This window comes from Vitis vinifera, chromosome 3, assembly GCF_030704535.1.
Source record: "Vitis vinifera cultivar Pinot Noir 40024 chromosome 3, ASM3070453v1".
Lineage (NCBI taxonomy): Eukaryota > Viridiplantae > Streptophyta > Magnoliopsida > Vitales > Vitaceae > Vitis > Vitis vinifera.
Window position 1 is genome coordinate 3,922,157 of NC_081807.1, and position 14,510 is coordinate 3,936,666.

The 14,510-nt window shown below is 31.2% G+C and overlaps 2 protein-coding genes across 3 annotated transcripts in view; one reads left to right on the forward strand and one right to left on the reverse strand.

Annotated features, from left to right (window-relative positions):
- Positions 1-3,227, forward strand: part of LOC100852729 (phosphatidylinositol 4-kinase alpha 1) — a 35,046-nt gene extending 31,819 nt beyond the window's left edge. For both annotated transcript variants that reach the window (XM_019218999.2, XM_003631584.4), the window contains exons 24-26: positions 1,945-2,153; positions 2,450-2,611; positions 2,712-3,227. In XM_019218999.2, coding sequence (XP_019074544.1) covers positions 1,945-2,153; positions 2,450-2,611; positions 2,712-2,970 — 630 coding nt within the window. In that variant the 3' untranslated portion in view covers positions 2,971-3,227. The remainder of the gene's footprint in view (positions 1-1,944; positions 2,154-2,449; positions 2,612-2,711) is intronic.
- A 4,278-nt stretch (positions 3,228-7,505) lies between these two features.
- Positions 7,506-9,572, reverse strand: LOC100852699 (polyol transporter 5). The gene is made up of 2 exons (XM_003631582.4): positions 9,303-9,572; positions 7,506-9,113 (listed from the first exon to the last, which is right to left on the reverse strand). Exons 1-2 carry the CDS (start codon positions 9,451-9,453, stop codon positions 7,678-7,680), a joined length of 1,587 nt encoding a protein of 528 aa, XP_003631630.1. The 5' UTR covers positions 9,454-9,572; the 3' UTR covers positions 7,506-7,677.
- Positions 9,573-14,510: the final 4,938 nt, after the last annotated feature.

A 14,510-nucleotide genomic window follows, 5' to 3' on the forward strand; every position in this document is an offset into this window, starting at 1 on the left:
GTGTTCGTCATCTCTATATGATGCTTTCATGTGTGTATGTTTGTGTCTTGTGTGCACAGATGTGATGGTCAGTTTGAAATTTTTTTACCTGAGAAATTTTCAGACCATAATTGTGAACTAAGTCAAGTTAAGATTATTAGAATATGCTGCCAAACATGCTATTGAAACAAAAATTAGTTTATTACATTGTGAAACTATGTTTGTTCTAGATTATTTGCTGGTTAATCCAGGATTTTCTACCAGTGTAACTAGGTATTTGCGGAAGTTTCCTTGTTTGGCTTTATTTCTGGATCCAGTTGCAAATTTCCGGTTGATTTCTATTCCCATCTAAATTATCCTCAAAGATTGGGTTGGGGCTCATTGTTTCAATCTAATTCTACTGAATTTGCAAAACTTGATTGTATTTTAGAAAATGGTGTTTCTCAGTTGGATGCTTTCCCCATGTGGTGGAAAATCTTGCATCGACCCAACCTCTAAACCTGGGGTTTATGGATTTCTGTTGCCTGGCATTAGCCATCCCTACCTTTGGTCTCTCTTGTGCAGGGTTTCAACCTGCCAAGACCTGAAATTTTTTTAAATGTATACCTGCCCACCTGCGTCAATTCGAGTTGGCTATGCTTTCCTTTGTGACTAGGCTCATCCAACCTAACAGCTATGGTGCAAGAACTAGTCTAATCCCAAGGACATGAGACAGAATTATTGAAGTGCTTATTTTTTTTGGACACAGGGAATGACAGAACCGAGGAATTTTTTAATCCTTTAATTTTCCTCCTATAATGTAAGCCAAAATGAAGAATATAACATGGTGTGCCTGATATTGGTCCATCACTTGCATTGCAATGTCATGCATGGAAGCAGGTTGAACTAGGATTACATTGAACAGTGGGTATGCATTGAACAGTGGCATGTTGGACACAAGATATACCCCATGTCATGCCATATCTAACACAATGCTCTAAAAAATTTGAAATATCCATGTAACTTAGCTCTAATAGTGGACAATATAATTCAACTCGGCTGGATGCTGAATTCTTGCTCTTTCTCTGGTTACAGGACCAATTAGTTAGTCTATCGAATTTTTTGTTTAAGTATCCATAGTTCGTCCTAGTTCTAGTTTATTTCTTTCAATTGTATCATAATTTTCTTGTCATGGATGTTAATGAATGCATGATTAAACACATGACCCAATAAGCGGACCCTTGTACTAAATGCAATTTCTTGTATTGTCTTGTCTTGTCTAACAGGAGGCTTACATGTTTTTTTACGAACATTGTTTCCCATGACATGATGTGGGCAACTCAGTTGCAATTTCCTTATAAGAGAGGTCAACTGGTCAAGTTGCACTTAGTGGAAGAAAAGATAAAGGAGAAAGTAGTGCTGATGGCAGCTTTTCTTGTGCTTTGTCCAGTTTGTTAGTTAACTAGAAATGGAATTTCCAGTTGTCCTTCAAATCTTATTAATTCTATTGCCAACTCACAACATGACCTATCTCATGGAAGATCCATGAAATCATTGAAGAAAGTTTTGGCTTCCTGTTTTATTATTCAGAAGAGTGAGGGAAAGGAAAGGAAAATGTGTAAGATACTAGTTTTCCCCCCTTCATTGATCTTTTCAGAACCAAATATGGATCAGGGCTCTTCTTCTCATGAAATGAGCCTTTTGGAAATTTTAAATATGAAAAATAATGAATAAATTTGGTTGGAGAATCATGTTTGACTCTGATGATTAAAGCAATTTGTTCAGGTTAAGTACCCTTATCAATTCACCTTCAAGTGTCTCAGTGAACAGTCACTTCTACTCCCATTACTCGGTTCACCATTTCTACCATATTGATCATGAGTGACTTCTCTTAAATATCTGGAGGATCAAGTTAATAATACTTTTAATTTTGAAGTATTACATATTGGTTTTTGTATGTTCTCTTGATACATTTTTATTTTGCAGGTTGTGCCTAATTCACGGAGCAGAAGTCAGATGGGTGAAACCACTGATGGTGGTCTGTATGAGATTTTTCAACAGGACTTCGGACCAGTTGGGTCTCCCAGTTTTGAAAATGCACGTGATAACTTCATTATTAGCAGTGCTGGTTATGCAGTTGCCAGCCTAATACTTCAACCTAAGGATAGGCACAATGGGAACCTTCTTTTTGACAAGTATGCTCTATTATTTCTACATATATTTAAAAAAATATTATACTGCAATTTCTCGAGCAATAACATCCAACAAATTAGGACTTACCACTGCTATCATGATAAATTGAACAGGTTACTATCATCAGATATCTCTCATTGCACAACTCACAAAATTCTACTTGCAAGAAATATATCTTGAAAAATAAATATACAAGAGTACTTATATAATAGATGGCCCATATAATGGCATTTGACTATATTGCCTGTATAAGTACTGCAGAAAATGCAAGTCCCAATTAATAATCATGTTCATGCAGGGAGGGAAGGCTTGTTCATATCGATTTTGGTTTTATACTGGAAACTTCACCTGGTGGAAATATGCGATTTGAAAGTGCCCACTTCAAGCTGAGCCATGAGATGACTCAATTACTTGATCCATCTGGGGTTATGAAAAGTGAAACCTGGTACAAGTTTGTAAGGTAAGAGAAATGATGCTGCTCCTAGTTATTTTTCATGTTCCTTCCTTTTCTGTTCCATATCAAATTTGAAAGCTCTCCTGTGTATCATATATGATCTCAGCTTGTGCGTGAAGGGCTACCTTGCTGCCCGCCGATACATGGATGGGATTGTGAACACGGTGTTGATGATGGTAGACAGCGGATTACCCTGCTTCAGTAGGGGTGACCCCATTGGAAATCTTCGCAAGAGATTCCATCCCGAGATGAGCGACCGTGAGGCAGCCAACTTCATGATCCGCACATGCATAGATGCCTACAACAAGTGGACCACTGCTGGGTATGATTTGATACAATACTTACAACAGGGCATCGAGCAGTGAAAGAAATTTTTTTGGGGCAGGCCTTTTAATGTACATTGTGATCATAATTTTATAGTTGTTATGGTATTATTTGTTATATCTGCAATTTTTCCAGAGGGATTTCCACATCGTGAATGCAGAGGAGTGTTAGTGAAAAACGGTAAGCATGGAATCGAAGTTCTTTGTAACCTAGTAGTGGGATTCCTCTCGAGGTTTGTAAAGGTACAGTTTATAGCTTCTATTTATTTTAAATTTAATGGAATTCACATTTTATTGCAGCCACAGTACAGATCATTTTACTTCTGAAAGCTTAAAAATGATCCTACCCTTTGACACCCAACAAGCTCCATTTCAACTGTAGATTAAATTATTCAATTGCATTTGATTCTGTTCTTCAAGGGACCTGTTTTCCAGAGAGGGGTGTTAAGAATAATGCTGCAGGATGGTGCTGTGGCAGCGGCTACATTGTGAGTGATTTGTTTCTCTTTGAAACTTGAGTAGTGAATGATAAGGACTTTGGAACTATCCATCTTCGACTTGATCTCTCTGGATTCGTCTGAGATTCATAGGACCTGTTTGAAATTGTTTTTAAAAATGATTTTCAGTTCTCTATATTTTAGAAGAGAAAGCAGTTTTTCAATTTAAAAAACACCTTTTGACAAATTTTTGTTAACAAATGAATGCTTTGGATCTCTTTGGGAAGTGGTGTAAAATAACCTTATTTAAATTTTTGTAGATCTTTCCTTGTTTCAATCACAAATTTTTATTTATTTATTTATTTATTTATTTATTTTTACCCTAGGAATAAGTTTTTCTCAGGTCTGCAAAGGTTCAAGGTAAATAAATTTGAAATTCTCAAATATCATTTTTATTTTAAATCAATATTTTTAAGGAGAGATGTTACTTCTTCTAAGTTCCAACCACCTCCACCCTGGACTTGTAGGCAAGTAGACATAGCCATCCAAAATTCAAACCAAACAGTTGCCTAACAGAAGATCATCTCAGAGAAGCATGAGAAGTCTTCATCTTTCGGTGCATTATGTGTACAAGATTCGCATGCTCCATTATGTCCGTAGCCTGGCTGTCATTTTTGTCTCTGTCCCTTTTAAGTAAAACTATAAAAAATAAACAAAAAGTGTCATACCTTCAATTTGATCCCACCAATTGACATGTCGACTATATATCTCTCCTTTCTCCATAATATTTTATTGAATAAAATTTAATACAAATAAACAAAATTAAATATAAATAAATGAGATTAAATATAAATAAATAAGATCAAGGTATAAAAAAATAAAATTAAAATACAAAATAAACGAAACACACTTTAAAATTCGGATGGGATGACACAAGACAAGTGAGGGATGGAATGAGATAAAACCCGAGACCAGTATAGGGTGGAATGAGAAAATCCAAAGATTTCTATGTAAGATCATAATTGAATGGAAGGTAAACATATGATAAGCTAATCGGATATAGTTAAAGTGTTTTGGTTTTTTTTTTTTTCTTTTTTGTAAATCAATTTCAATTATTGCTGAAATTTTTAGTTCCTTTCCACATTTTTTTTCTCTCAACATTCACTTCCACAATAATTGGAGTCTCTTTTCCACTTACAACAGCCTTCTCCATTTCTAGTACTTTTCTTGGAGCTCTATGGACACCGTGACATCCTGCCTACCACTTTCCCATCCGGAATCTTTATCCAATGCTTCACCTTTATGAAGCCAAAACAGCCTTCTCTAATTTGTTTTACACCATGGATGAGTTGGGATACATTCCCTTTTTTCTATTTTTAAAATTTAATAATAATAATTTTATATAAAATACGAATATCTTAGTGGTTTACATTGACGAGATAATGATTTTTAAAAAACTATTTGAAAATTTAAAATAATTTTTTAAAATATAAAATAAATATATATTTTTTATACAAGATATTTTATTTTTGTATAAAATATTTCTAATTTTAAAAAAAAAAAACCTACAAGTGTATCCAAACAACATTAAAGTATTATTTGGATATACTTTTTTATTTTTTGCTTTTAAAAATAATAAATGATAGTAAATATTATACCTGCGACCATCTCCATCATGGAGAAAGAGAACACCACTCAGTGTTTCGAAATTTTTTCTTTTGGCCAAAAGTATTTATGATCGAAGTTGAATGGTCAATGCTGGTTAAAATAATTGGACAATAGAAGACTAGAATTTAAACAAAGTTCAATATTTAAACAAAGTAAAATTTAATGGGAAAAGATTGTTTCAATTTCCATGCAATTGTAATAGAAAAACCACAAATATTAAGTAAGTTTGGTTTCGAAAAATGCAAGAGAAAATGTGAAAAAATAAATAAATAAAGAGGAAAAACAAAAGGAAATAAAAAATAAAAATAAATAAATTAATAAATTATTTTTATGTGTTTCTTCAAACTTATCTTACTTATTTTCACTTATTATATAAAGATTAAATCATTTTAAAATATATAAATTTTAAATCAAGTTTAATTAGATTTGATTTTGTTTTATATTTTTCATAATAAAACCAAATACGAAAAAATCATTTTTCTTAGTATACTTTCCTTTTTTTGATATTTTCTTGGAATTAAATATAATTTAAGTTTATAAAATCAAAAAATCGTACATGTATCTAAAAATAAGATGAACGTATGAAAAACTATCTATAGAATTTCATAAATAAAAGCTTTACAAATATAAAAATCACAATTTTAATATATCATACAACAATTTCACTAAATATGACAAATAAATTTATTTAATTTCATTCATACCTCACTAGGTTGATTATGAAAATACTAAATCAGCCCTATGGATATATTTCATATACAAGATTTATTTATTTATTTTAAATATTAAACACACTAATCTAAAATCTTTTTACCTAAATCTATAATAAATAAATAAATAAATTTTATAAACAAAATAGATTTACAAATTTGAAACTAAATTCAGTCTCTAAGAGTTTGATAACATCCCTAATTATGTTTGCAAAATTTTTAAAATTTGAGGTATTAATATCTTTATTTTTTTCAAACAATTTTTACAATTTTTTTTTACACAACTTTCTAAAGGTTTTTACATTTTGTATATGATTTTTAATATTTTTGTTTTTAAAATAGAAAACATAAACATTTTTTTTTATTTTACTGAGAAATCAAACCCCAAAAGGCTATGAATTGCAAGCCATGAATAGCAATGAGCTAGAAATAGAAAGCATTTTGAAAATAACATGATTTGGACATGGCCACATGAACCCATCTTCTAAATTCAGTGAATCTCCCACCAAACCAATCCAAAAAAACAAAAACATTTTATTTTATGAAAACAGTCAAAATGTTTTAGTTAAAACTAAAAGCAATTCTATTGGGTTCACTCAATCAATGGAAACAGATCTCACAATTATTGTTACTTTTTTAAAAACAAATTCGGACCATTGAGAAAGGTTTCCAAATCCAAAGCCTGATTTTCCTTTTGGCCCCAAGGGAAGGCACAAACAAAAATAATATCACCATCAACCCAGAATATAAGTGGCTCTCAATGTACCAGCGCTTCCCCTCCTTCCCATTCCAACTTTCACTTCCTCAATAATTGGACTCTCTTTTCTTCCACTTTCCCATTTCCAGAAATTTTCTTGGGCCTCAAACGCGTACCGTTTCCAAAACTTGCCAATCACAAACAACATCTCCTCCACCCATTTCCAAACAAACTTGTGATTAATAGCAATATTTTTATTAAGAAAATATTAAGTTTAGAAACTGCTTATCCCATTAATCAATTAAGAGCTTATTTGAAAATATTCCGTCAAAAAATATATTTTTAAAAAAACTGCTTTTTGAGAGCTTGTTTTAAAAATATAATGTTTTTTGAAAACATATTTTAATTATTTCGATTATTTTGGGATTGTTTTAAAAGATAATTATATAAATATTAATGATGAATAATAATAAAATACTTAAAAATATAAAATAAAAACAGAAAACAAACTAAAAACGTTTTGGTTTTCCCTAAAAGGCTTTATTTGAGAATAAAATGTTTTTAAGGAAACTTAATGTTATGGACTTAGGTTTTTCATAAGCTCACTTGTGATAATTAGACAAATTAAGACACTTGACGTTGATAAGTTAAGCCTGTTGAGCCCTTTGAATATGCTTATAAGGGTTGTTGCTCACTTGTGATAATTAGACAAATTAAGACATTTAACGTTGATAAGTTAAGCCTGTTGAGCCCTTTGAATATGCTTATAGGGGTTATTGCACTAGTCGTGCCATTGTAATGAAACTTTACCTCATGAAGGTCAGGCCGCTACAATGAAACCATAACCCGTGACACTAGACATACTTCTTTTGAAATTTATGTTAAAAAAAAAATTATAAAAATTCATATATTAAGCCATTTCTTATAAATGTATTTCAAAGTATGATTAATAATTTTGTCAAAGTTGATTGTATCACATGAGTTTTATATTCGGAACATAGAAAATGAGTAATGAAAACAATAAAGCACTTTGAGAAAACAACTTAATTCAAAGTGAAAGCAATGTATTTTTAACTTTGAACTTTTTTTTATTTTTTTTTCATTCCATATTCAGCCCCCTCTCACATCACTATAAACTTATTTTAAAAATAGCAGACAAGGACAAGAGGGGGATACATTTGTCATTATATAAAAGGTTTGCCCACTAAGCACACCCACAAATTTACCAAAACACCCATCATCCATTAGTTCCTAATTGAATCTGGCCGTTAATGTGATCGTTGCTGTTACCGCTAGTGTCGTTAGTAGATGACTTCTTCTTATTCCAGCTGGAGTTGGTGAACAGTATCTCCATATCTTCAAGGGTTCTGCCCTGTGTTTCCGGTAGCCATGTATAGAAGAAAATCCAACCGACCAAAGCGACGCCGGAGTATAGGAAAAATGCCCCTCCAATGGTGATGGCTTTGTACAGTGAGATGAAAGTCATTGAGAGGACGCCACTTGTCACTCGGTTTACGCCCACCCCAATACTGCAACCCTGGGCTCGTAGCCTCAGTGGGAAGATCTCTGAGCTGTAAACCCACGTGATTGGCCCCATTCCGATGGAGAAGAAAGCCACGTACGATAATACTGTGCAGAGACTCAAAGCTACGGCCCAGATTAACTTGGTGTCTGAGTGGTCGATCACGGTCAGTCCCATTCCTAGGGCCGCCAGTGAAAAGATCATGCCTGCGACGCTGGTTAGAAGCAGCGGTCGCCGTCCGACCCTGTCGAGTAAGAAAGTGGCGACAAGGATGAAGCAGGTTTTTACGAATCCGACGGCGACGGTGGCGAGTAGAATGTGTTCGTCATCTTTTATGCCTGCCTTTTCGAAGATTCTTGGGCTGTAGAGGACGACGGCGTCAATGCCTGAGGCTTGTTGGAAGAAGTGAATGCCGACGGCTGCGATGAGGATGCGGCGGACGGAGGGGGTGGGAAAGATGAGAAGCTCTCTCCAGACGCCTTCGCCGTGGCTCCTCTTGGGGACTGCAACGACGTCGTCAGTGCACTCCTCTGGGATGCCGGCGGCGGCTTTGATGTCAGCGAGTCGTAGTTGGGATTCTTCTTTGGAATCAGATGTTTTGTCAAGTACTCGCTTGGCCAAACCGAGTTGACCCTGCATGACTAGCCAACGAGGAGACTCGGGCATGGCGATGACGACCAAGGCGAGGAAAACGGAGGGAATTGCACCGATGCCAAGCATGAATCGCCAGCCAAGGTTAGTTGGGAGCTTGGAGAAGGCGTAGTTGGAGATATAGCCGAATAAGATTCCAGCGTTGATGAAAACTTCGGGGAATGAGGTGATGAAGCCACGTGAGGACGCCGGAGAAACCTCGGCGGCGTAGACAGGAGCGATCATGAGGGCGTAGCCAACGCCGATTCCGGCCACGAAGCGGCCCACCATGAGAAAAACATAGTTGGTAGCGAAGCCCATGAGCAGAGCCCCGAGGAAGAAGATGACAGAGGCCAATACTATTGTGTATCGGCGACCGATCCAGTCTGAGGTCCTGCCGGCGGCAGCAGAACCGAATAAACAATACACGTTGAGGATTCCCACCAGAATTTCGACTTCTACATCGCTGATCTTGAGGTCCTTTTTTATATATATGGCCGCTCCACTCATTACTCCAATATCTGCAACACACAAAAACACAGAAAAAAATTAAATTAATTAATTAATTAAAAAAAAAATCAGTACAGAGTCTAAAGACCATATCATAGTGTTTGGCTCCACTGAAAAAAAAAATTATACAAACTATACCAAGACATACTTCTTTTTTTCCCATAAAACAAACCACCCCATAAAAACCCATCTGAACTCACCATAACCCAACAAAATGGAGGTCATAGAAGCCAAAATAGTACAAGCAATGGCATACTTGTTTCTTCCATTCTTCTTAGGAGCATCAAACTCCGTCACAACCTTCTGGGCTTCGCCATGGACAACACTACTCTTTTCCTTCCCTGTAGCCATCTCAGTTACATGTAAAAAGAGAAAGGAGGAAAGAAAGACAAAGAGAGAGTGTGTGGTGTGCAGTATGCAGTTGGGATAGAGAGCTCTTATATAGACGAAGGTTGAAGACCACACAGCAAACGAGGGAGAACTCACTCATTTTCACACTGTAATAAGTCAGGAAACACGTGGACCACTTGTACCACCATTTTAATCTACAGCAGATTCACCGAATCACATGTAAATATTTCAACGGCCAAATATTTAAATTATTCTTTAATTAGTAATTACCAACTAATTATGTTTTAATAACATAATTAATTATTAGGCTAATTTAGTAATTTACTATATACTTATAAAGTTGTCATTAAACTGTGATCCTACATGTAAATATTTTATATTTTTTGTCCTTGATTTTAGCTTGGTCGATTGGAAGTATTGATACGTGATAATGTGATATTGTTATTTTACGTCCACATGTTTGGATGGTGTGAAGTCACATATCATTGTTGCACTCCATGACAAAAAATGTACAACCCCCTTGATAATTGACATTTACGTGTTTTTATTTTTTATTTTTGCCTCGATTAATGTGTCGTAATTTTCAAAATTATCTTAATTATTATATTAGAATCCAAATATTAATATATCCAAAAGATCTTAGGTAACATTTAATATTTAATATTTGGCGATATAAAATAATTTAAATTTAAATTTAATTAAATTTATTTTATCATATTGCGCTCGTTTAACTATAATTTTAAGAAATATTTTTAATATAAAAAAATATTTTTAAAGTAAAATTAGATGTTTGAAAAAATTTTAAAAATTCAAAAAATTACTTATAGTGTTGAAATCATTTAAGTGTTTTATGAGGAAATACGAGATGATTAGAGGTGATTTCCTTAAAAACATTTAAAAAAAAATACTTTTACTAAAATCATTTGAAATAGTAACTTTGTCAAATGCAGTCTCAATAACTTAAATTAAATGATTGGGTACTATTAAATCAATAAATAATTTTAATATTATAATTCTCGTCCTTTTCTTTTTTGTATTGGTAATTGTTTTTATTTAAAAAAATTAAATATAAATCACCTAAATAAAATGGCCAAGAAAATAATCTAAATGCAAATTTATAAGGGATTCTAAATCATTGAATATTTGAAGATTAAAAATAATAGAAAATCAAATTTTAAAAAAAAATTGAAATTAATATTTGTGATTTGTTAATTGTTATTAAAAATAGAAGACATGTATGACAATCAAAATATAAAAAATAATTTTTTTCAAAAAAAACAGATGACAATGTATTTGAAAAAATCTTTTAATTATTTTTTTTACACTTGTTTTTGTTGTTTTAAAAAATAATTATAGAAAAACAATTAAAAATAAAGTAGTATAAATAAAAATTACTTTTAAATTTATTTAAAAAATACAAAAAAAAATAAGCTTAAAATGATTTTAAAATATAATAATTTTCAAAAACACTTCCCAAACAAAATATTAATTTATTTTTTAACTTCTCTTAAAATCAATTTCTATCTTTATTCCTCCTTTTTCATTTCAACAAATTTTTCATAAATAAACCATTTTATCGAACAAGTTTTTCATAATTTTCTTGAATTATTATTAGGTATATTAAAAATGAAAAAAGAAAAAAATAATAATAATAAAGAAAAAGGATTTTTCCAATATGCCTAAAAATTTGAAAAGTTGTGAGCTTTCAATTGGCAAGAGCTTGTGAGAGAGTCCATATCTTAGACCTGCTCATACAAATCGGGAATGTCGAGAATCTTGAGATTCATTAATTTCATTTCCTAAGCTTTGGACACGTCACACTCATAGAAATTATATGAGCTGGAGCTTAGGAAACAGAGCCCATTTAATGTTTACATTAATTTTAATTTCCTGCTTCAATATTTTAAGGAAGGGAATATTCTATATAAAACTGTTTTATTGACTTTTTATTTTTTGAAAAATTTTAAAAATATAATAAATATAAGTGGTAATTCAAGTGGGAAAGCGAAATCATTGTTAAAAAGGCGGCTTTGGCTTGGCTTTTGCATTGCATCTTGGCCACCCTCTAAGCAAGAAAATATAAAGCTTACTCTTGATGGAGACATTTATTTTAATTTAATTTTTATTTTTTTTATAAATGAATCCAAATATATTTAAATTTTATTTTTTAAAAATTCATTCTATTTAACTTTAAAATGAAAATAATTTTTTTATGTGATTAATTTCTATAGTATCTTGCAAAAATTAGAAAAGGATGGGTGATATACTACAAATACCCAAATCATAAAATAAAAAATAAAAGAAAAAAAGGCTTGTATATATTTAGGTTGTATTTGACTCCCATAAAATATTAAAGCTATGTTTGGTTTTTAGAAAATTAAAAAAAAATAAAATAAAGAAAAAAAGTAAAAAATAAAATAAAAAATTAATATATTATTTTCATAAGCTCCTTCAAAATCATTTCACATTTTTTTCTTTATTATTTAAATATTAAATAATTTTAAAATACATAAATTTCTAACTGATTTTAATTATATTTGATTTTCTTTCTTATTTTTCATAACAAAACCAAATGTAAAAAAATTATTTTTCTTAATATTTTTTTTCCTTAATACTTTTCAGGAATTAAATATTAGCCTAGATAAAAAAAAATGGCAAGGAAAATGGCTTGTATATTATAGAAAAAAGGAAGGAAAATAAAATTAATTAAAATTTTATATATTTTAAAATTATTTAATCTTATATAATTAAGGAAAAATGAGTGAAATAAATTTAAAGAAGCATATCAAAAGAATTTATTAAATTTAAATCTTTTTTTTCTTTCCTTTCATTTTTATCTTTTTTTCTTCGCATTTTTCATCAATTTTTTTGTCAACCAAACATAATCTTAAATAAAATATTGTAACTTTATTTTTTTTCTCCCTTAAATTGGGCTTATCTTGTCCACTATATTATGGTAAGCATGCTTACATAAAGTTAGAATAAATTAAAATTATTCCATTCCCAACTTTCTACGGAGATAACTCTTATGGAGAGTCAAAGCCTCATCCAATGTGATTCCCCTATCAAAACACATCTCACAAAGCTCAAATGGTCTTTTAAAATTCCAAAAAGCTTCAAGATATATATGTACTTACTTCTATCCAATAAAAATGGGATCAATTTAGACATATATGAAGATGCATGTCGACCACGTATCTACAATTGCAGCAAAATTGGACCACCTTCACAATAATATAATCATTTGATTTACAAATAATAAATCATTTCATTTTGATGAGTCAGACAAGTCAACTTGTAAGCAAAGAAATATTGTTGGCAGCCGAGATTGAAAAGTTTTTTTCTTCCATTGGTATTTATCAAATGAGGCTGAATTTTTTTTGGTGTTTCTTGGGTCAACAACGGTGTGCCAGTCGTTAAAATAAAGGTTGGACCCACGTCTCCTTTTCCCTTAAGTCATGTTCATGACCATATGACCCAATGACACCATCCCAAACCTAAACCTGTTCACATGTAATGATTCATTTTCAATAATGTAAGTATCATTTTAAGCTCAAGTTATATAGGTATTACCCGTTTTAGACATTCAATCACATAGCTATTACCCGTTTTAGACTTTCAATCATATAGATATTGTCCGAAAGTGTCGTGACTTTAAAAGTTACATTATAATGTTAAAATGATCTTTTATATATATATATATAAAAAAGAGGATAGAAATTTTTTCGTCATATATATAAATATAGATAATGTCAAGAACCGTATATAAACATTGTCTATTTTGACTTAAATGACCCTTACGATTTTAAAATATACTTATAAGGTTAAGAGAAGTTTATATATAGTATCAAGAAATCATGCAATTGTGTAAATATTGTCTTTTTTTTTTTTACTTAAATGACCCTTATTATTTTAAAACACACTTATAAGGTTAAGAGAAGTTTATATATATATATATATAGATATAGTGTTAGAAATTTTCTTCCATATCTAATATATGATATCACACATCTTTTTTGTATGACCATTTTTCCTAAGATACTTTTGGTTTTTATTTTATCTTTTTTTTTAAATAAAAAAACCCTATTTATTTTAGTAATTCATTGGTTATAATCTTGTTGATATTTTGTCATATAAGTTAATTGTTTCTCACAAATGATTATTTGCAAGTATTAAACTAAAGTACAATTATATGATCCAATAATTGTTTGTTGAAGATTCTATGCGTGTATTTCATTAGAAAAATGTAGTATGATTAGAAATTTAAGATTTGGATATTCTACAAATTAATAATCATACAGTTAGAACTTGATGACTCGAATTTTATTTGATCCAACCCAAAAAACTCATGGTGCGACATATGTGATGAAGCTAAAATTATAAGAATTTTTTAGGGGTCTATAGTAGTAGCGGATGAATTGTCCTCCCGTAATATGAACTTATTTTATTAGTTACTCTTCAACACACACACGTTGTGGATATTCAAAACCCACAATAAAAGTTTTCGAAAAAAAAAAAAAAGTTTGAACTTTTTTTATTTTTTTTAAATCAAAAAATCATTTTCAAAGACGGTTTTCAAACAAAATAAAAGTTTTGAAACATTTTACTACCTTATTGTAAGTACAAATTCTTGTAATAAAATAATGCAAAATGCGATGCACTGGCAAAGAAGATAAAATACTATTAACCGTCGCTAAAACAAGAAAATGACAGCAAGAAAATTACTAAAATAGTATTAGCCGCCGCTAAAAGATAGTGCTTGTGTTTCTTCAACGATGCCAACGAAGGCGGTGAGGGCAATCGAGACTTCATAGTTATCAAAATTATAAAAAAATAAAAATTTTGAATTAAATTAAAATAAATAAATAAATTTATTAAGTGTATACAGTCCAACTTTCACACCCCAAAATTAATTGAACTGCTGGCAATCATTAGACCTCCAAGTTTGAACTTTGAAGATGACATAAGAAGATTGAAATTACGAAAATTGGTTGAAATATCTTCACCACATACTATATAAAACTGAATTATTTGACTCGTTTGTTTTCACTATTTGA

Bases quoted from the DNA above. Each gene is read 5' to 3' on its own strand.
- LOC100852699 (XM_003631582.4), bottom strand. From the start codon at position 9,453: ATGGCTACAGGGAAGGAAAAGAGTAGTGTTGTCCATGGCGAAGCCCAG. The intron at 9,114-9,302 runs GTGAGTTCAGAT...TGTGTGTTGCAG, and splicing joins CTCCATTTTGTTGGGTTATG to ATATTGGAGTAATGAGTGGA.